General features: G+C 50.9%; 5 protein-coding genes across 5 annotated transcripts; 3 read left to right on the top strand and 2 right to left on the bottom strand.

The window, feature by feature from the left end:
* Positions 1 to 3,303: 3,303 nt before the first annotated feature.
* H6S33_002902 (uncharacterized protein) lies at positions 3,304 to 5,504 on the top strand (the record flags this gene model as incomplete). Its single annotated transcript, XM_044834412.1, has 2 exons — positions 3,304 to 4,720; positions 4,801 to 5,504. The coding sequence occupies 2 exons, from the start codon at positions 3,304 to 3,306 to the stop codon at positions 5,502 to 5,504; spliced, it is 2,121 nt and encodes a 706-aa protein (XP_044692109.1).
* A 4,173-nt stretch (positions 5,505 to 9,677) lies between these two features.
* H6S33_002901 (uncharacterized protein) lies at positions 9,678 to 10,799 on the bottom strand (the record flags this gene model as incomplete). The annotated part of the gene is made up of 2 exons (XM_044834401.1): positions 9,678 to 10,468; positions 10,532 to 10,799. 2 exons carry the CDS (start codon positions 10,797 to 10,799, stop codon positions 9,678 to 9,680), a joined length of 1,059 nt encoding a protein of 352 aa, XP_044692108.1.
* A 2,222-nt stretch (positions 10,800 to 13,021) lies between these two features.
* Positions 13,022 to 13,765, top strand: H6S33_002900 (uncharacterized protein; the record flags this gene model as incomplete). Its single annotated transcript, XM_044834390.1, has 1 exon — positions 13,022 to 13,765. One exon carries the CDS (start codon positions 13,022 to 13,024, stop codon positions 13,763 to 13,765), a length of 744 nt encoding a protein of 247 aa, XP_044692107.1.
* A 712-nt stretch (positions 13,766 to 14,477) lies between these two features.
* On the bottom strand, positions 14,478 to 15,076 carry H6S33_002899 (uncharacterized protein; the record flags this gene model as incomplete). The annotated part of the gene is made up of 2 exons (XM_044834379.1): positions 14,478 to 14,704; positions 14,734 to 15,076. 2 exons carry the CDS (start codon positions 15,074 to 15,076, stop codon positions 14,478 to 14,480), a joined length of 570 nt encoding a protein of 189 aa, XP_044692106.1.
* An 874-nt stretch (positions 15,077 to 15,950) lies between these two features.
* Positions 15,951 to 17,457, top strand: H6S33_002898 (uncharacterized protein; the record flags this gene model as incomplete). Its single annotated transcript, XM_044834368.1, has 6 exons — positions 15,951 to 16,035; positions 16,117 to 16,184; positions 16,277 to 16,405; positions 16,468 to 16,963; positions 17,042 to 17,269; positions 17,390 to 17,457. The coding sequence occupies 6 exons, from the start codon at positions 15,951 to 15,953 to the stop codon at positions 17,455 to 17,457; spliced, it is 1,074 nt and encodes a 357-aa protein (XP_044692105.1).
* Between the last annotated feature and the right edge of the window lie 472 nt (positions 17,458 to 17,929).

Here is a 17,929-nt window from a genome sequence, read left to right as displayed (position 1 = left end):
TAGCGGAGATGCGGCCGGGCGGAGATCCGGTTTGGGTTCCGAGCTGAGAGGAAAGATGGATGGATGGATGGATGGATGGATGGATGGATGGGGTGAATGGGGATGGAAGCGTGGTTGCGTGGATGCGTGGTCGGGGATAAGTTCTTGGGTGCTGGGATCGGGGATTTGGATGGATGGAAGGATGGATGGATGGGTTTGGCTGGGAACAGTACCAGTGGCGTAGGGTTAGGAATTAATAGAAATAGATGATTACTTTGCCTACTTACTCGGAGTTGACGATGATCTTGATTGCTGTAAGCATACTACCGCATTGGACACCAGGCTGGAGATATTACGGGATTGACACTGTGACAGCAGAATATCTCCTTACTGAGTACGAATACCTATCGTCACTAGAATTCAAAGTCAAGTTCCACCTCGGACGCTGCCCGCAAATCCTGTCCTTACTCTCCTTTGTAAAAGGCTGTCTTGTGCTGTCCCTTCCCTTCCCTCGTATCCCACCGGCCAGACCACACCCCCGGGACCGCCGCAAACCACAGTCTCGACCCGAGCCCACCCCACCCCACCCCACCCCACCCCCGGCCTTCCACTTACGGCCTTATATGCACAGTGGCCGATCTATGCCTTCTTGCATTCTCGACGACTGCACAGTGCATCCACATGTCGGCCGTTACCGAACCAGCCATTGGCGCGACAAGTGCTCACGTTACTTGCTGCGAGAGTGAGCGCTGGACCCGGGGGTGGATAAATTGTATGTGCAGCTGTGCAGAGAGTGAGGGACTGGGACTTGGGAGAGGGGGTGAACCTGGGAGGCGGGGTGCGAGGCGTAAGGCGTTATGTTGCTGGATGGAGGGGAGGGAAAACTTGGGGACGGGGCTTTTTGATGGGATGGGGATTGAGGTTTGGGGTAAGAAGGTATCGTGACCATGGCGGGCGTGTATCTATATCGAATACTTACATATACATAGATATGTGGGTTTATGAAAAAAGAAGTGTAGAAAAGAATGTAGACTATCGCGCGCGGGTCGAGACATACGGCAGGTGGAGGTAGACAAGAGTACCGATAGACACAAACAGACCCAGGTATGTTACGTACTCAGCGCAGAGTATTATTATTATTACGCTTGAGACATCTCGATATCGGAATAGTCACCATACCTACTCTATCTACCAGCTTGTACTCTGCCCCGTCATGACATCCGTAATTCAGCACTTCGTCCCCCCCCCCCCTCTCACCCGGACGAAACAGAAAAGACCACAGTCAGATAGATCCGATCCTGCACATGCCTCTCTCTCTAGCTCTCTGCTCTATCTCGCCCTCTCTCCTCTCTCTGCCTCGCTTGCAGCAGGGCCGACACCGAGGTGAGACCACTGTTGGTTGGCCCCCCCCGGTTGGTGCTGTTGTTTGGTTGGTTGGTGATGAGGGGAAACTAACTCAACCCACATCACACTTTCCTCCGGCGAGGGCAGGAAAAAAGAAAAGAGCAACACCCACCATTACCATCCCGGCAGCTGCTTGTGAAGAATTGAAAATGGGGCGTCATACAACGGCTTGAAGGGTTGCCTGTCATTCCTGTGTGCGTGGATGGGTGCTGGTGGTATTCTGCTTTCCTCTAGTTACATGCGGAATACTGATCTAGAGTTGGCAGGGCAGGGCGTCAAGAGGAATTGCACATTTTGCTAGCTAGCTGCTCTAGCTAGCTTCTTTTCTTTTGCGAGCCCGCCGGGAGTTGAGTTGGACTTTTTGGAGCTGCTCTAGCTGTACTCACGGGATGATCCGTCCGAGCGAGACTCTCGCGCAATACTGATGCTAGAGTGCTCTATTCTAGAGTAGCGGACGGACAGACAGACAGATAGTGCCCCTGACATTGAGCACCCGATTCCCGTGCTCGAGCAATGATTTACATACCGCAGCAGTAGCTCCGTGCTATCATGATGTGTGATCGCTTACCTACCCAAGATAGATCACTGATCACGCCCGTCGGGTGTGTGGTGTCAAGGAGAATTTAAATCCTCCCCGTCCATGGCCGGCGTTATCAGAATATCAAGATCACGTTATGATTATCATCATCATAATGGTTATACGTTAGGTTTCATTATCATTTTTTCATCCGATGTCACAAAAAAAACTTGACAGTCAAGCGCTTGCTGCCCTACGTAATGTAGGACACACAGAATGCTATTCTACCGAAGCTTCCATCGGTTCTATTCCATGGTCCAGGTTATGTATGTAGGTGGGCATGGTTATGGTATGGCCACCAGCGCTTCGAGCGCAGACTGCTGAGATCACGGGTTTCTATTGAATTTTCGTCTGATATTTTTTGTGGGGGATGAACTGCTCCTGCGTTCCGTGCGAGTCTGCCTGCCTGGCTGTCTGTCCGTAGGTACTTTACTGTAGTAAGTAGGAAGGTAGAGTGTATGTGTGGTTACCAGTGGTGTCGTAAAACACCTGTGCTAGGGTCTCGACTGGCCATCCGAACCGGGCGCTTAGAGGGCAGAGTACCTAGAGCAAAGAGCCAGGACGGACCCAACCCATGCACCACCGCGCTGCACGAACAGGGTCTGGGAAGGTCCCTCGTTGCCGCTGTTCCAATCGTTGCGTCTTCGCGATGGAATTGATGGCCCAAGCTTGCGAAATAAAAAAAATGGTCATTTCCGGAATGGCCGCAATCCGCTTTTGTCGTGTGAGGAAGTGGGCTGCGGGCAGGTATTGGCTGGGCCCTGAAGTTGGTGGGTTCTGCTTGGGGTTAGAGGCGTGGGAACGCAGGGGCAGGAGGTCTAATATTCGCTTCCCCCGTCAAGCTTCTCGCTTGGGGGGATGCTTACTGGCAGGGGGGGTTGGGGGGGGGGGGGGGGGGGGGGTGGAAGTTGAGGAGGAGGATTAGGATGAGGAGGAGGAGGGAAAGACTGTGTGGGTGGGATCGAGTAGTAGGAGGAGGCACACACAGCCACACCCACACCCACACCACTACAGACACACTGGGAAAGAATCTGCAGGCACTCACGGGCCAGGAGCAATATGAATAAGTAGAGCCGGCATGCCCCCGTCGCCCGTGATACAGAAGAAAAGACCACTCTCCAACTGGCCTGGAAGAAGTACGTACATAACATTAACGGAGCAAGAGATATATGTGAAGGACTGGACATGCTCTGAGAGCAGCAGCTACCCAACAAGGAAACACCCCTCTCCAGCACCCTCCCCCAATCGGCCAGCTCATCTTGTCGAACCGGACACTGCAGTCGTCCTAAGGGCCCCGTGTAGCCTGCCGGATCACAATAATAGAACAGAAGAAACACACAAAGATGTCATTACCCCTCCGACCCGGCGATGTCCTCAACCCAAACCTATACAACAACTCGGACCTCGAGGTGATATTCTACCAGCGACGGAAAGCCCTGCCATGGACATCGGCAGGACAGCATGCTCTGGCATTCGTCTACTTTGCGCTGGCACTCCTAGTCCTGTTTGGACTGCTCAACCTGCACGATATCCTGCTGGACCGCCGAAGGCTGTCGTACACACACGCCAATGACCGACACAACGAGCAGTACCTCCTCTCGCAGGAGAGATCAACATTCGACCGCCTCCTGCTGCATCTGAGATCGTTCGGCTACACCCGCAGCTCCTGGAAACGCATCGGCACCACCAGCTTCGGACTCGGCATCCTCATCATACTGGGCTTCGCATACCCGAGTCTGTATGTGTTTACGCAGCACCCGTACTACGAGCGTGAGCCCCGATTCGGGCCTCCACCGCTCGCGGGAAGAGGCGGCATGACTGCACTGGCAATGACCCCGTTCGTGCTCATGCTCGGCATGAAAAGCAACCTCATCAGTGTAATCACCGGTGTTGGGCACGAGAAGCTGAACGTGCTGCACCGCTGGCTTGGCTACTTCCTCGGCTTCTTCAGCCTTGTGCATGCAGTGCCCTTTATTATCGAGCCGCTGCGCAACGGTGGCTCAGGCACGCTTGCAGCCCTGTTCCGTGACCACATCGTCTATTGGAACGGCGTGGGCGCGCTGCTGTGCGTGCTCTTTCTGTGCTTTGGGAGTCTGCCGTTCATCAGGAAGTGGTGCTATGAGGGCTGGGTGCATCTGCATATCTTTTGCGGCGTGGGGTATATTGCGATGCTCTTCTGGCACTGCGCGAATATGCTGCAGTCGTGGCACTTTCTGTATGCCACGGTGGGCATCTGGGCCACACATCTGCTGTTCCGCTTCACGATGCGCACAAACTGGTTTATCACACGCAAGGTTTTTGGGGGTGATACTGCACGCTTTACGGCGCTCACGAACGATGGTGTCAAGGTCACCATTCCGACGAGGATGAAGTGGAGGGCAGGGCAGCATATTTTCTTGAGGATGCCCGGGATCAGCTTTTATGATAACCACCCGTTCACGGTGTCCAGCGTGATGAGCGATGAGGCGGGCGGCGACGGGTATAATGATTTGGTGCTGGTGTTCAAGCCGCACCAGGGGTTCACGCGGAAGGCGTTTAACATATCGAGGAGCATGCCGGACGCGACGTTTACGGCCTACCTGGACGGGCCGTATGGAGGGCTGTCGAGGAAGCTGGAGGCGTTTGAAACGGTCCTGATGATTGCGGGTGGGTCGGGGATTACGCCCATTGTGGCGCATCTGCAGCACTTGGTGCAGAAGATCAAGAAGGGGGAGGCACTGACGCGGGATATCAGGATTGTATGGACGGTCAAGCACTTTGGTATGTCCCCAATATGCATGTCAATGATTGATATTCTGCCGAATGAGACTTGGTGAAGTAAATAAACTAACAACATGCAGAATCACTCGAATGGTTCAAAGACGAGATCTCCGCCGCCGCCCGCGCCCTCCCCCGCAACATGCTCCTCTGCCAATACTACGCCACCGAGGAGACTCCTGTCGAGCTACCCAAGCACGCCGTCTCCGCCACCCGCGAATGGCCCAATACCCCCATCACGCCCTCGTTCCGCAAGCCCCCGCCAGCACTGCTGCGCCCGCCGACCGCAAACTCGGTCGACTTTGAGGAGCGCCCGTTCGGCTGGGGCTTCGGCATGGAGAAGGAGATGCACACGATGAGCAGCGCCGAGCCCGAGAGCAGCACCACCGACGGCAGCGGTGCGAGCCCGATCTTCAAGTTCCCGCCCAGCCCGCGCCTGCAGCAGCGGTCGAGCATGGGGAGGCGCGCGAGCGTGGGGCAGAGGCTGTCGGGCATGAGTATCAACACACAGCGGTTTTCGGGGATCAGCACGGGGAACGAGCCGACGACGCCGACGGCGCTGCCGCCGCTGGGCGACGAGGTGCTGCTGGAGTTTGGGAGGCCGCCGTTGAAGGATGGGTTGGGCCCGTGGAGTAGCACGTTTGGGAAGCGCACGTGCATCTATGTGTGCGGGCCCGAGCAGATGAAGGTGGATGTGGCGAATGCGGTGGCGAAGATGCAGCCGGATATTTGGGCGTGCGAGGAGAGGGAGGAGGTGTATTTGCATTCGGAGACTTTTGGGTGGTAGGGGAAGGGAGAGGCTGCCGACGGAGACGTTCGTTATTGCGGGATTGTTACTATCGCGAACCTTATAGACTACGCTATAGATGTTTTCACCACTATCATCATCATCATCATCACCATCATCATCACCATACTACGACGTTCGCTACAATCACTTCTTTTCTCTTTCTCCTGGCTATGGTTGGGGTTATCGCAGTGCGAGAGGCCCGTCTTCTTTCCTTTTCCTATGTGGTGTCTCTAGTTTTGTATTGTAATATCTTTTTTCCGTTTCTATCTCTTTTACTGTGCATGATTATATTTACGATACCATTACCCCCTCCCCATATATATAATCTACCTTTTTTATGTATAAAACAACGACCCTTCTTTTGCTTTCTCGGCATAGCTATCTTTCTGTTGTATTTATTTTATCTTGGTTCCGCTGTCTGGCTGTATTTATAAAACTGGGTGTGGGGGAGCGAGGTGGGGACCGGGGTCGGGGGCGTAAAGTTGGGTCTTTTTGGGGGCAGCGCAGGCCTAGGCCTAGGCATGGGGCTTTTACTGGTGCTTGTCGTTTTTAATTGAAATGTGCTGTATGGATTTTTTATCTTACTGGGGTTTTTTTTCTACTTGCGCATATATTTATATTGTGCTCAGTGTTTTAATCACCAACAATGGACGGACCTTGTATATAATAACGTCGTGCACCACCTTCCTGTTTAACAGTTAACGGTGTGATTGTTGGATCTTATACCTACAAGTATACTACTAAAGCGACCCCCTTTCAATTGCCCCACCCACCCACACACACCTTAAATAACCGAGAGGCAGGGTGCGGTGGAGGAGCGTACCTGCCTAGGTGTTTGCATGTTTATACCTCATGGCCCACGCGCGACACGCGACAGGAACAGGCACTGTCGTCGATGTCCGAAGGTGTGTAGCACAGATAAAGACCTCTATCTACATACCCTACACACCCTATCTACGCTCTCCACCACCACATCTATCCTACAGACTCTACTACTGGCTGCCACCAGATCCTTCGTACTGATGCTACTATATATATCCCTATGTAGCTGTAGTTCTGAAAGTGCAACTCTCAATGCTGTTGGTTAGTTACTCCATGAGCTGTTAGTCCGGTTAGTAATACCCTCCTCCGCCCCCCCTCCACCCTCCTTCCCCTCCGTCACCACTATTAATAGCAGCCCAAAAAGAAACTCTGCATCTCATGGCATACACACACGCCCCGCGATGACGTCCCTGCAATCCTCCAATCGCTGCATTGCTAGTAGCAGTAGAGGAGAGCACCACGGTGGCACAGTGCAGAGGGCGGGCCGAGTGACGGGTTATGCTTATGCACCTAGCACCACCCACACACGTTTCTGCCTGATCGATGGATCTTCATGCATGTGTGTGTGGTGGTACCTGAGGTGTTGTGGCGGCGCAGGTTGAAACGGCGGTCAAACAGTTGTGGTGGGATGATTGGCGGCTGTCTTTTTCGTACCCGGGGAATTTAATTGTTAATTACTGAGGAGGGCAGTCGAGACATCCAAAGGAAGAGAGGGTTCTGAGTAATGTAAGATAAGCATAATGGTTATAAGATTACTTCCAGCTGCCCCTCCATCTGTACCCCGCTCAATGATACGCGGTGCGTCTCATGAGGCGGAAATGACTGGATCGCAGGTAGGAAGCTTAAGGCAGGACAAAAAAGACAAAAATGATTGTATGCTAACAACCCCACGCGGGGCTCGAACCCGCAACCTTCAGATATCAAGATAGAAGTCTGACGCGCTACCATTGCGCCAGCAGGGCTGCTGTTGTGCAAGGATCACGTCGCTGTGCATTTGTTAATACTACTAGTGCAGGACCGGGGAGAGGGAATATTACTAAGTTTGCCAGTACCTTGCCGAGAGGTGTTGTTTCGAGTTGTCTCTCCTCCATATGGCCGCATCATGCATTGGACGACTTTTAACCCGAGATGTTTCGCGCCAAATTTGCTGTGGTTTGGAACGTTGTTTGGTGGTGATCAAGCAAGGTGCGGTTTGCCAAGACCACTAGGGAGTTGTAGCCTGGAGCGTGGGATGAACCCTTGTGAACAACAACGTACTGGCGATCCCATACGTGGGCAACATGGAGAAGTGAGCAGGGCGAAGCCAGATATAGGTCGTACCTATCAAATTCTTATATTGTAGGCATCCTATGAAATGCAATATTCCTAAACTTTACCAGGAGGATGATCCGTCTCGCAAAAGACAGGCATACTATACTTAAGTAGATACTCAGGTTTCTTTGGAAGAAAGTACTTGTACCTATGCCCGCTACACGGTGTTCCTAATACCCGCCCATACAGATGATCGGGATAAAATTCTGAGCAAAGAATCAAGAAACTGAAGGCGAAGCCTTTCAAGCCTTATAATCACATCATTATTCACGTCATCATGATAACGTACTGCTGAAGGAACCTAGAACGAATGATATTTGCGAACGTTAACAGAAATAAACGAGTGTAAATGAACACAGACGGATGCCTAGTACGAGCGTGGGTAAGTTCCAAAGCTGATGAAGAGAGTCTGTATCAATTTCTAGTTTCTCCTGGAGGGCCTGCTCGGTGAAGGTGAGGGTACGTGTATACATAAGTACTAGTAGTGGCCCACCTCGCGACCGCGAGTTGTATTTTGGATTATGGGTATCAGTTTCAAGTGTTAAGGCCTTCAATGGGGGGGCCTTCGGCCCCGTTCAATCGTGAATGCTCAGAATTTTGATGTGTCGTGCTTACTAAACCGCCCGTATCGCTCTCGACTAATCAAAGTGCAAGGACTTTAGAAAAGTCGAGTTTCAATACATATTAGATGGTCGGCGGGCAATTCGAGCATGGATCCTAAAAAGTACTTAACCATAAACAACCCCACCTACATAACCCTAGCGGGTCTCGCGCCAGGCCGCAAAGGGGGCGTGGGGTAAGTATCGGCCTGTTTTTAATAAAAAACAAGGAGCTACAATCATTGGCCCTAATGTGTTCGGTCATAGAATGTTGAAAGCTGGGCATCCCGTCCGCTCTGCCATACATAAACAACATATCGCCCAGTTAGTACTGCAGTGGGTGACCATGTGGGAATCCTCGGTACCGAACTCACTCTTTTACTTCTCTTTTTCTCTGACATATCGCTGGTGGGTTTCCTAGATAAATGATAAACCCACTAGGCCGTCAGGTTGGTGATCGTGAGGATGCTGGCGTCAAAATGTTGTTCTGAGCTGACTCTAGAAACCTTCTTGGCGTTAAAATCACAGATCTTATCATGCCTGGGTCGGATGGGGGTGTGTCTGTCCTGGCGGAGCAGGCTTGCCCAGAAATCAAATAGCTTGGCTCAACACTGAAGTACTACGGCATTCTTATCAAGCAATAGTGTATGGAGTGAACCTTTCAACGAGTTCGGTAATGATAAGAATCCCGTAATAAAGCTGGCCTTACGGAAACGATATACTGCCATGATCCGAAACACCCTGGTTTTACTACTGTAGTTAAGGGAAGTGCGTACAACTGACACCCGTTAGCATCATGGTATATCACTCGGACGATTATTCCAGTACTATAAAAAGTAAACACTAATTTCCAACGAAACATTTACCATCTCTACACTTAGGCTTACACTTTCTATGACGAATTTGCCTCTGAACATAATTGATCCAAGTTTCCGCACCTCAGTGGTACCGCACATGAGTGGTGTATAATGGTTTCTCCACTTTTTTCCATAGGACGCCATGAGTCGAGTTTATGCATTCTCGATATTTGGGTTTCCGACCCAGGGCTTCTCGAGGAATCAATGAGCCGGGAATAGTTACTAAAGATGTCAAGGCCTCCCATGTTTGCTTCAGGCGTGAAGATTTCACAGTCTAGTAATGGATATGCATGGACTATAAATAAGCCGTTTCATGTGCTACGTGAGAATTAACGATATATATATTATGATACTTCCAACACCCTAAACAACCGCAATACATAACCGCAATCCATCCCTGGTGCCTAAGAATCGAAGCTCCACGGGGTACACACATTCCAAGATAAGGTACCTCCGATATATCTGGTTACGTTCTGTCAGTATCTACACAGCTAAATCCTACAACACTTCTGGGCAAGGGTATCGAACCTCTATTAATCTTCTTCCTATCAGCTTCCACAGTTCCACCTCCTCCCACCCACTTATTCGTCTCTCTCTCGTTTCCGCTTTCTGTTGAGAGGTGAATATAGAAATGTCCTGGCGCCACCATTAATCGAGGTTCGCGGTCTTTCGTGGTCACCAATCGCGAGCTTGCATTCGTAAGTGAAGACACCGTCAGGCTGGAAAAACTGTAAAAAATCTCCATTGTAAATTCTGCCTATATAGCCCTTGATCTTCCTCTCCCCATTGATAAAGCAGCCATTGCATGCTTCAATATTGATCCAAGCCCGCATGGATGGCCGTGCGCGCCATTTCTTCGGGTCCATGTTGTCGAGGGGCCATGCATCATCCGATTCGGCCAAGATTATCCGAATATGGACCCTGGAGACTGTCAGATAGTTGAATCTGTATGTGCAAGATCGTGACCGCCCGATGGAGGTAAACGCTGCGAGAAGGTACATGGTGTTGTAAGCGTGACACGGCGCATCACTATGCTCCGTCGCGACAAGCTTTCCCCATGCCCTAGTCACAGTAGTGTCACGAGGATATTGTGCGGGGATCTTTGACGTGTTTGTGTTTGTCTGCCGGTGGTGTTTCTTGCGGCGTAGGGGCCTTTTTGGTGCACGTGAGCTGGAGGCCTTCTCGGGCGGTAGGCCGCAAAAAGTGACCTTCCGCGCTTTCTTGGGGTGCTGGTCGATATCATCGCGTCGAGGTGGGGTAGCTGTTGCTTCGCCTGAGTATGGAACTTTCCAGACTGCTCGCCAACGAGGTAGGGGTTGTGGTGGTGTAGCAGGGACCTGAATAACTTCATTACCATTGGCCTTAGAACCTTCTGTGTTTGGATCAACATAGGTCTTGAGGGCTAGTCGTGGGGCTTCTTCGATAGTTTGTGTACCCTGGGTCTTTGAAGCTTTTGTTTTTGAGCAGCTAGCGCAAAATGTGAGAGCTTGGGAATCTTCGATAACTTGTGTCTCGGCCATTGAGGCTTCTGTGTTCGGATAGGAATAAAGCGTGAGAGCTTGAGAAGCTCCTTCTTCTTTAATAGCTTGTGTATTGTTAATTGAGGGTTCTGTGTCTAGGTCCATAGGTTCGGGAGGATGATCATGATCATGAAGCGTGGTAATAGGAGGAGGAGATGTGGTGTTAGCTGTAAAACTAAACATCCTGCTGGAAAGAGGACTGAATAATGAGATATCGAGATCAATCCTTGATTTCAGTAGAATAGGTGGGCTCTGTGGGTTTAGATATATAGATGGGGGGCCTTTATCGATATGGGGTCGACGCGAATAATATATAAGCTCTTGACGTCGACCGGTCCTAATTGCAATGCCAAAACCAACCATGTCTTTGAGACCTTAAGGCCAAATAAGAATATGTGCAGGGCCGTAACGTAACGCAAAGCGGAAATCGTGATGTCTAGGAGCATGCGCAGAAATGACACGGCCCTCTCTATGACTTCATGTGATTCATGATTGGTTCCAACGCACACAATGTGCGTCCCCACACATCACAACCCCCGCATCTATCAAACGAGAAAGAGGCTTCTAACATTTGATGTCGGCCTGACAATCGATATGCATCGGAATTACCGCCTTTGGCGCTCTCTCTACTCACTTATATGACTACATGTATCTATTCGTACTTTCGTTTGACTGCTAGCTGCGCTGCATACCTGAAGTGACTATTATACTCAAATATCGACTAGGCAAACGGAGATGCATACACTCTGGCCTGGTGCAAGTAACGACCTGATTGAACCAATTGATATATGTAAATTTACCAGGCTCAATTTGATAGGTATAAGAAGTAAATGTACTTATAAATTATCTGATATAAGCGCGGAACTGATTATTGAGAGTAGACGTATAGTAATCCTAAATCTATTCAAGATGCTGATCATACTGTAATGATAGTACACTTAGGAGAGTTCAGCAAACGAAATGGAATATTCAAAAAAAGAAAAGAAAACGTGCTGTTCAAAAGACGGGAGTCAAGGTGTAGTTATATCCTTAGGATACCATGTAGTCATTCTTGGCATGATTAGTACTGTCAGTAATCAAGTACTTGAAGGTGGCCTTAGGCAGCTCACTCCTAACGCCACACTCTCCACATACCTCCACTCCATCATAGGATAACATTCGGCCTGAAGTCAGGTTGACAACCATCTCTTGTATTCCGGTGATTCATCCATCCGATAGAAGCAGTCGATCCCCTACTTATCTCAAACCACATTTAATTTCTCACCACTAAGCGATTTCCTCTATAAAACCATGGAAGCACCGCCCTGTCACCCCCGGCCGCCCCGCATGTCCCATACCCCCCCGCCCTTACCGCTTCTTTCTCGATGGTCTATTTCTACGCATCCCCGAGGCCATCTCCCGGAGTGCGTACCAGGCATACATGAGTTTATAAAGAGAGACGGCCCTAAAAGAGCCGTATCTCATAGTTTGGATGATAAGTTTAGTGTTAATTTGGTTCGTGCGATTGTGTGTGTTGTTGGGTGACTTGATGTGGGAGTTGGGAGGGATGCCCTTTATACGGCCTGGAATTCTGAAAGGCGTGGAACATACGGACTGTTCTTTGCTGGGTATTGGTTGGAGGCATGGGGACTTGAACTTTGCATGGTGGAGGGGTGGAGAATGTGGAAGTGTGTTCTGGAGGATGTGCAGATGGGTCCTGATCATGATGGTTGTGAGGGGTGCGTTTTGAAGTTGGGAGTGAGTTCGAGGGTGAGTTACGTTGCGCTCAATCTGAAAAGAATTTGATGGGACATGATGGTATGCGCGGGAAACATCTTATCGTCTTCTATATTGGCAAGAGACTAATCTGTTTCAAAAGCGATGCGGTGGAGCATTCTGCAACGGTTAATAACTTTTGGATTGGATCTCCAGACCGGAATAGAGGGGTATCCTTGTAGTACACTTGGAGGTAGCTAGAATTTATAACTACGATGAGAAAAAAGTCTGAGGGCGGTGCTCTTATCGAAAACTAATATTTATAGAGAGTACCAGTATGGGGAGTTTTCGCTGTATCGCGAACCTACCAGATCAATTTTCTACCACAGACCTCAAAACTCAACATCTTCCTTACTGCCATCTTCGCAACTACTAGCCTTGGCGGTAATATCACAGACTCATCCGCATATTTCATCAAAATTTATCAAGAAGGGTCGCATTCAAAATCCCACCACTTTCAACCTTCTAAAAACAACACTATGAAACCTACGTGGTCAACTTTCAAGGTCGCCACATTGGCCATCATAGTTTTCAACACGGCTTTCGCTTTCGCGCAAGTATATAATCATAACCACCCTCCAGGACTATCCATTACATCCACATCCACATCCACAACATCTTCAATACAACCAAAAGTAACTAAAATCACCATGTCATCCCTAGCCAGCAATTCCTACTTGAGTGTATCCAACTCCACCGGCTCCAACTACTCCAGCAACGAAGAAACACCGCGTACCCTCAACCGCCCGCAAAATCGTATCTCCAACGTCAGCTCCACCGACAGCGAAGCCGAATACGACACCCTCGTAGAGCGTGTGCGCTCTTGGCAGCTCGAGAAGCTTCGCACTCCACAGAAACCCGGTGCTGATACCGATAGTGACAGCGAGGGGTACGAGAGCGATACTGAAGAGTCCGAGGATCAAGAGGAGGGCGGCGTATCGGTCTTTGTGAGGGATGATGGAGATAGTGATAGTGATGGAGATAGCGATAGTGAGGGTTATGAAGCAGATGATGAAGATGGAGAATGGGATTTGGAAGAGGGGGATGAGATGTTCGTCTGGGTTAAGAGTGACGGGGAGGAGGTTTATCATCGGGCAACCGTGGGTGAGGATGGTGGTGAAGGTATCGATGTGGAGGTGGGAGAAGGGAGTGACAAGGAAGAAGGAGGTGAGAATGGGGATAAATCCGGCTCGGAAGACGGGGAGTCAAGCGTTACAGGAGATAAACCTCCCGCCATCGTCCGACCCAGCGTTAAATTGGTCGGCGAGGAGGAAGCACTAGATGACGATTCTGCTGGCGAGAGATACAGATGGAGAAACACTGACAGGGCTCGTCTTGTTGCGTTCCGGAGACAGAGGATGAGGGGGACGAGGGATTTCGAGATGATGTACTAACTAGATTGGCGGATCCATGGAGTTGTGCGTCGAATGATTGGGGTATTTGTTAGTTGTTCAGAGATTTGGTACGGCCTTGGATTTTAGATTATAGGTTATAGGTTATATGTTATTGGTAGAAGGATTGATTATAGATTGCGTTGATAGGCCCTTTGACCATAGTTTAATGCCTCCCAGAGTTGTTTTCTAGTGCGGTGCATGGATTCGAACAGCATTATAATTGAAATCGACCGATTAAAAATCAAAGACATTCCGGAATTGTGATCAAGGGCATAGCGATTAGAACCATCGCCCTGGAACGACACCGGGAGGCCTCCGAGACAGAGTGTGAATAACAGCAGCACATATAGCTGCACCAGGAGCCTCTTAAGGGTAGAATAGTAATAGTAGCAGATACTCGAGCCCTTGCAGATGATTATTATTAGCGTAAGGCACACACCAGTTCCGATTGGCCACTGTCACTAGTGTCGATCAGCGCTATGCCTATTCCAGAAGTGTAATAATGCGGTCGTGAGTGACGGTCTGTGATTCTACTGCCCGCAGGTGATTTGTTTATTCATTTACTCAGTCTACAAAGCAAACACAGTCATAAGGAGTGTCATAAACATGAAATAAAAAAAAAATTAAAAAAAAAAAAAAAGAGGAAGATAGGGAGAGAGGGATACATATGTCAATCGTCCTAGTACATACAAAATCTCATTGCAAAGCTCGCTCACTCTCCATCCACGCCATAAAACAGTGACTCCCTCCTGCGTCTCACGTGATCATCCACCCTCCCCTCGCTGTTCAACTTGTGGAACTGCTCGCGATACTCCGTCTCATACTCCATCTCAAAGTCCATCGTACTCCCCACCACCTCCTCCTCCTCCTCTCCTTCATACTCCTCGTGACCCTCGTCGTCTTCACCACCGTCCTCGGCTTCGGCGTCCTCGGCGCCCTCTGCGGCGTCTTCACCACCCCCTTCGCACCCGCCCCCTTCTTCTCGGCTGCCCCGTCTCTTGGGGCGGCCTTCACCTTCGCCACCTTCGCGCCCACCACGCTCTTGAGCGGGTCCCACGAGCTGCCGCCGAGCTTGCGCTCCTTCACGATGGGGCGGAGCACGCCGTCAAGGCCGCCCGGGCGCTTCATGGCCGCTTCGAGGGCGTCGCGGTACGTCTTGATGGTGCCCTTTGCGGGCGCGGACAGCTCGTAGAGGAGGCATTGGGAGCGCCACCAGTCCCTGGGGCGGGTGAGGGAGGGGGAGGAGAGGAGCTTGCGGAGGGTTGTGGGGTGCTCGCGGGGGTGGGAGGGGGTGCTGCTGCTGCTACTCATTGTGTGTTTGTGGGGGAGGGGGGGGGGAATTAAGGGGGGAGAGATGATATCTATCTAGCTGGGTGGAGGTGAGGAATGTGAAGTGCAGGTACCGGTATTGTACTTCACTGTGTTGAGGGAGAGACCGCGGAGGGGGGTCGCTAGTCTATTTAAGCGCGTCCAGTGTGCAGCAGCAATAGAATTGGCGGCTGCGCCTTTCTTCCTCTCGTGACATGTGTTTCGACAACGAATCGGAGATAGGAAGGTCGCAAGGCCTTGATTAAGGGACCGTTGCGCATGCTATTTATACAACTTTCTACCGGGATGGCTGCCTGCGGCTTGGCCTTGACAGGCAGCCACTCGCATGAGCGAAAGCCACTCCGCTGCCCAGCCAGGAACCGTATACTACTGATACATCCAGAGAAGCTCTAGGGACATCGGGATATATAGCCAACTACATGTATCTATATAGCATCGTTCTCTCTCCCCCTGGTTATATCAGAAACAAGCTTTGATTTGCTCCGGCCGTTCGAGATCTCCCGCCCTCGGGTCCTGCGTAAACCCCACCGAAAGCGTCGGAAGTAGGGCCCGCGGGTTACGTTGAACCGTTGCGACCGCAGATCTAGAATAGCCTATGTAATATATATACGTACGCTTCATTATAATTATATTACCACAACAAGTACAGGGCCTTTGGAATACATGTAGTAACCCTGGGGCCACTCTCATATCCTTCCCCCCCTTTCCCCCCGCTCCGTACAGCCGATAGCATTGTACGTTGTGGGCGGAGTTTATAAGTGGTGGGCTTTTCGCTGTCTGTTGGTGGGCTAATCGGCGACTCTCGAGTGTAATCAATTGCAATTGAATCGAACTAGACACTTACCGAACGACGAAAATGATTCTGCCAGCGATTGCGATACTTGCGGTGGTGCCCGCGGTGATGGGGCAGGTGGCGCAGTGGGGACAGTGTGGTGGTTCTGGTGGGTGTTGACTTCAATCAATTGGAGTGCGATTGGGCTCGTGAACGGGGAGAGATGCCGATTGACTGGTGAGGACTGTAGGATACACTGGCGCTACAACGTGCGCCAGTGGCTCGACCTGTATTGCGCAGAACGAGTGGTACAGCCAGGTATGAGAGACATCCAGCCATATAGCTTTAACTCCGGTTGATATCTCGTGGGTGGTACTGGGAATATCATTGACAGTGAGTGACCAATTAAGTGCATCCCTGGGACTGCCTCGACGACTACTTCTAGTACTCTGAAAACATCAACTACCACTACTAGTACTCTGAAAACATCAACTACCACGACTTCCGCCTCGAGCACCAGTACTTCTGCCGCCGGCGATGTAAAATACATATTCAGCTTGTAAGTATATATATACCCCCCCAATCTCCCAATTGTCATAAGAAAACAACTGTTAACACCTCCACCCCCACCCCCACCCCCCCCAGCGGCGACTCCTACTCTGCAACCGGCTTCTGGGTCGGCGGCACCGCCCCCAGCGCCTCCAACCCCTTGGGCAACCCCACCTTCCCCGGCTCCACCACCTCCGGCGGCGCCAACTGGGTCGGCTACCTCGTGACCGAGTTCAACCCCGTCGTCGCGCTCAGCTACAACTTCGCGTCCAGCGGCGCCGCCGTCAACAACTCTATCGTCTCGTCCTGGGGCACGCCGCTCACCACCCAGGTCGCGACCTTCTTGCAGTACCTCGGCACCGGCGGGCCGTGGAGTAGTGATGACTCTGTCTTTGTCTTCTGGATCGGCATTAACGATATCTGGAACTCGTACTCTCTGGACGTCGACCAGGCCGCGCTGCATGCAAAGCTCATGGATGAGATCTTTAACCTCGTACAGCAGCTGTATGACGTTGGTGCTAGGAAGTTCATGTTTATGAGTGTTCCACGTACCTCCCCCCTCCCCTCCCCTCCCCTCCCCAGCTTCCTCTCACACTTCAAACACAAAACTAACCCCCCATCTGCAGCGGTCGAAAAGACGCCCTCGCAGCTCGTCTACTCCGACGCCGTCCGCGCCAACGAGGTCGCCCAGATCGCCGACTACAACAGCCAGCTGGTGTCCCGCGCCGCGACGTGGAAGGCGGGTACGACCGGGACGACGGTGTGGCAGTTCGATACCCAGGCGCCGTTTAATCAGGTCATTTCTAACCCGACGGCGTATGGATATGCGGATGCGACCACCGTGTGTCAGGCGAGTACGTGCATGTGGTATGATACTTTTCATCGTGAGTTATCTCCTTTCTCTCTTAATTGCGCCTGTTTTTTTTTTTTTTTTTTTTGGTTGGGGAGCTGGAGAGCGCTGATTGTGGGCGTAGCGTCATCGGCGTTGCATAAGGTTGTGGCAGAGCAGGTGGCGGCTGCGTTGGACGGCGGGTTTTGGTAGTGGGGAGGGGGCCCACGGTGGTGAGTTTTGGGGTGTTGTAGCTGTTGAGAGTGTGCTTTGTAGGTGTAAGAAAAAGCGGGTGTTCCAATCATTTCCATACCCGCTCCCGCTGTTTCCCGCATTGCATTTGTTTACATGAAAAAACTTGAAGGCCCATTGTACTGCATGAGTTTGTCTGGGTTTAGTAGAAATCATACCACGCACAATAAATAATCCTACTCTTCGTCCCATACCCACCAATAGCCCGTGATACCAAGACTGGTGATATAAATCCCCTTAGACCCTCCAATATCACGTGTTCAGTCATAGAATGTTGAAAATTGGGCATCCCGTCTGCTCTGCCATACACAAGCAACATATCGTCCAGTTAGTACTGCAGTGGGTGACCATGTGGGAATCCTGGATACTGAACTCTATCCCCTCTTTTTTGTGGGTTTCTGGCCCTGTTTTGGTTGAGGGGTTGTTGGTTTTG

Source organism: Morchella sextelata (genome assembly GCF_020137385.1).
Source record: "Morchella sextelata strain SCLS chromosome Unknown scls_14, whole genome shotgun sequence".
Lineage (NCBI taxonomy): Eukaryota > Fungi > Ascomycota > Pezizomycetes > Pezizales > Morchellaceae > Morchella > Morchella sextelata.
Note: the sequence above shows the minus strand (reverse complement) of the source record. Positions and strands in the feature narration are given on the sequence as shown.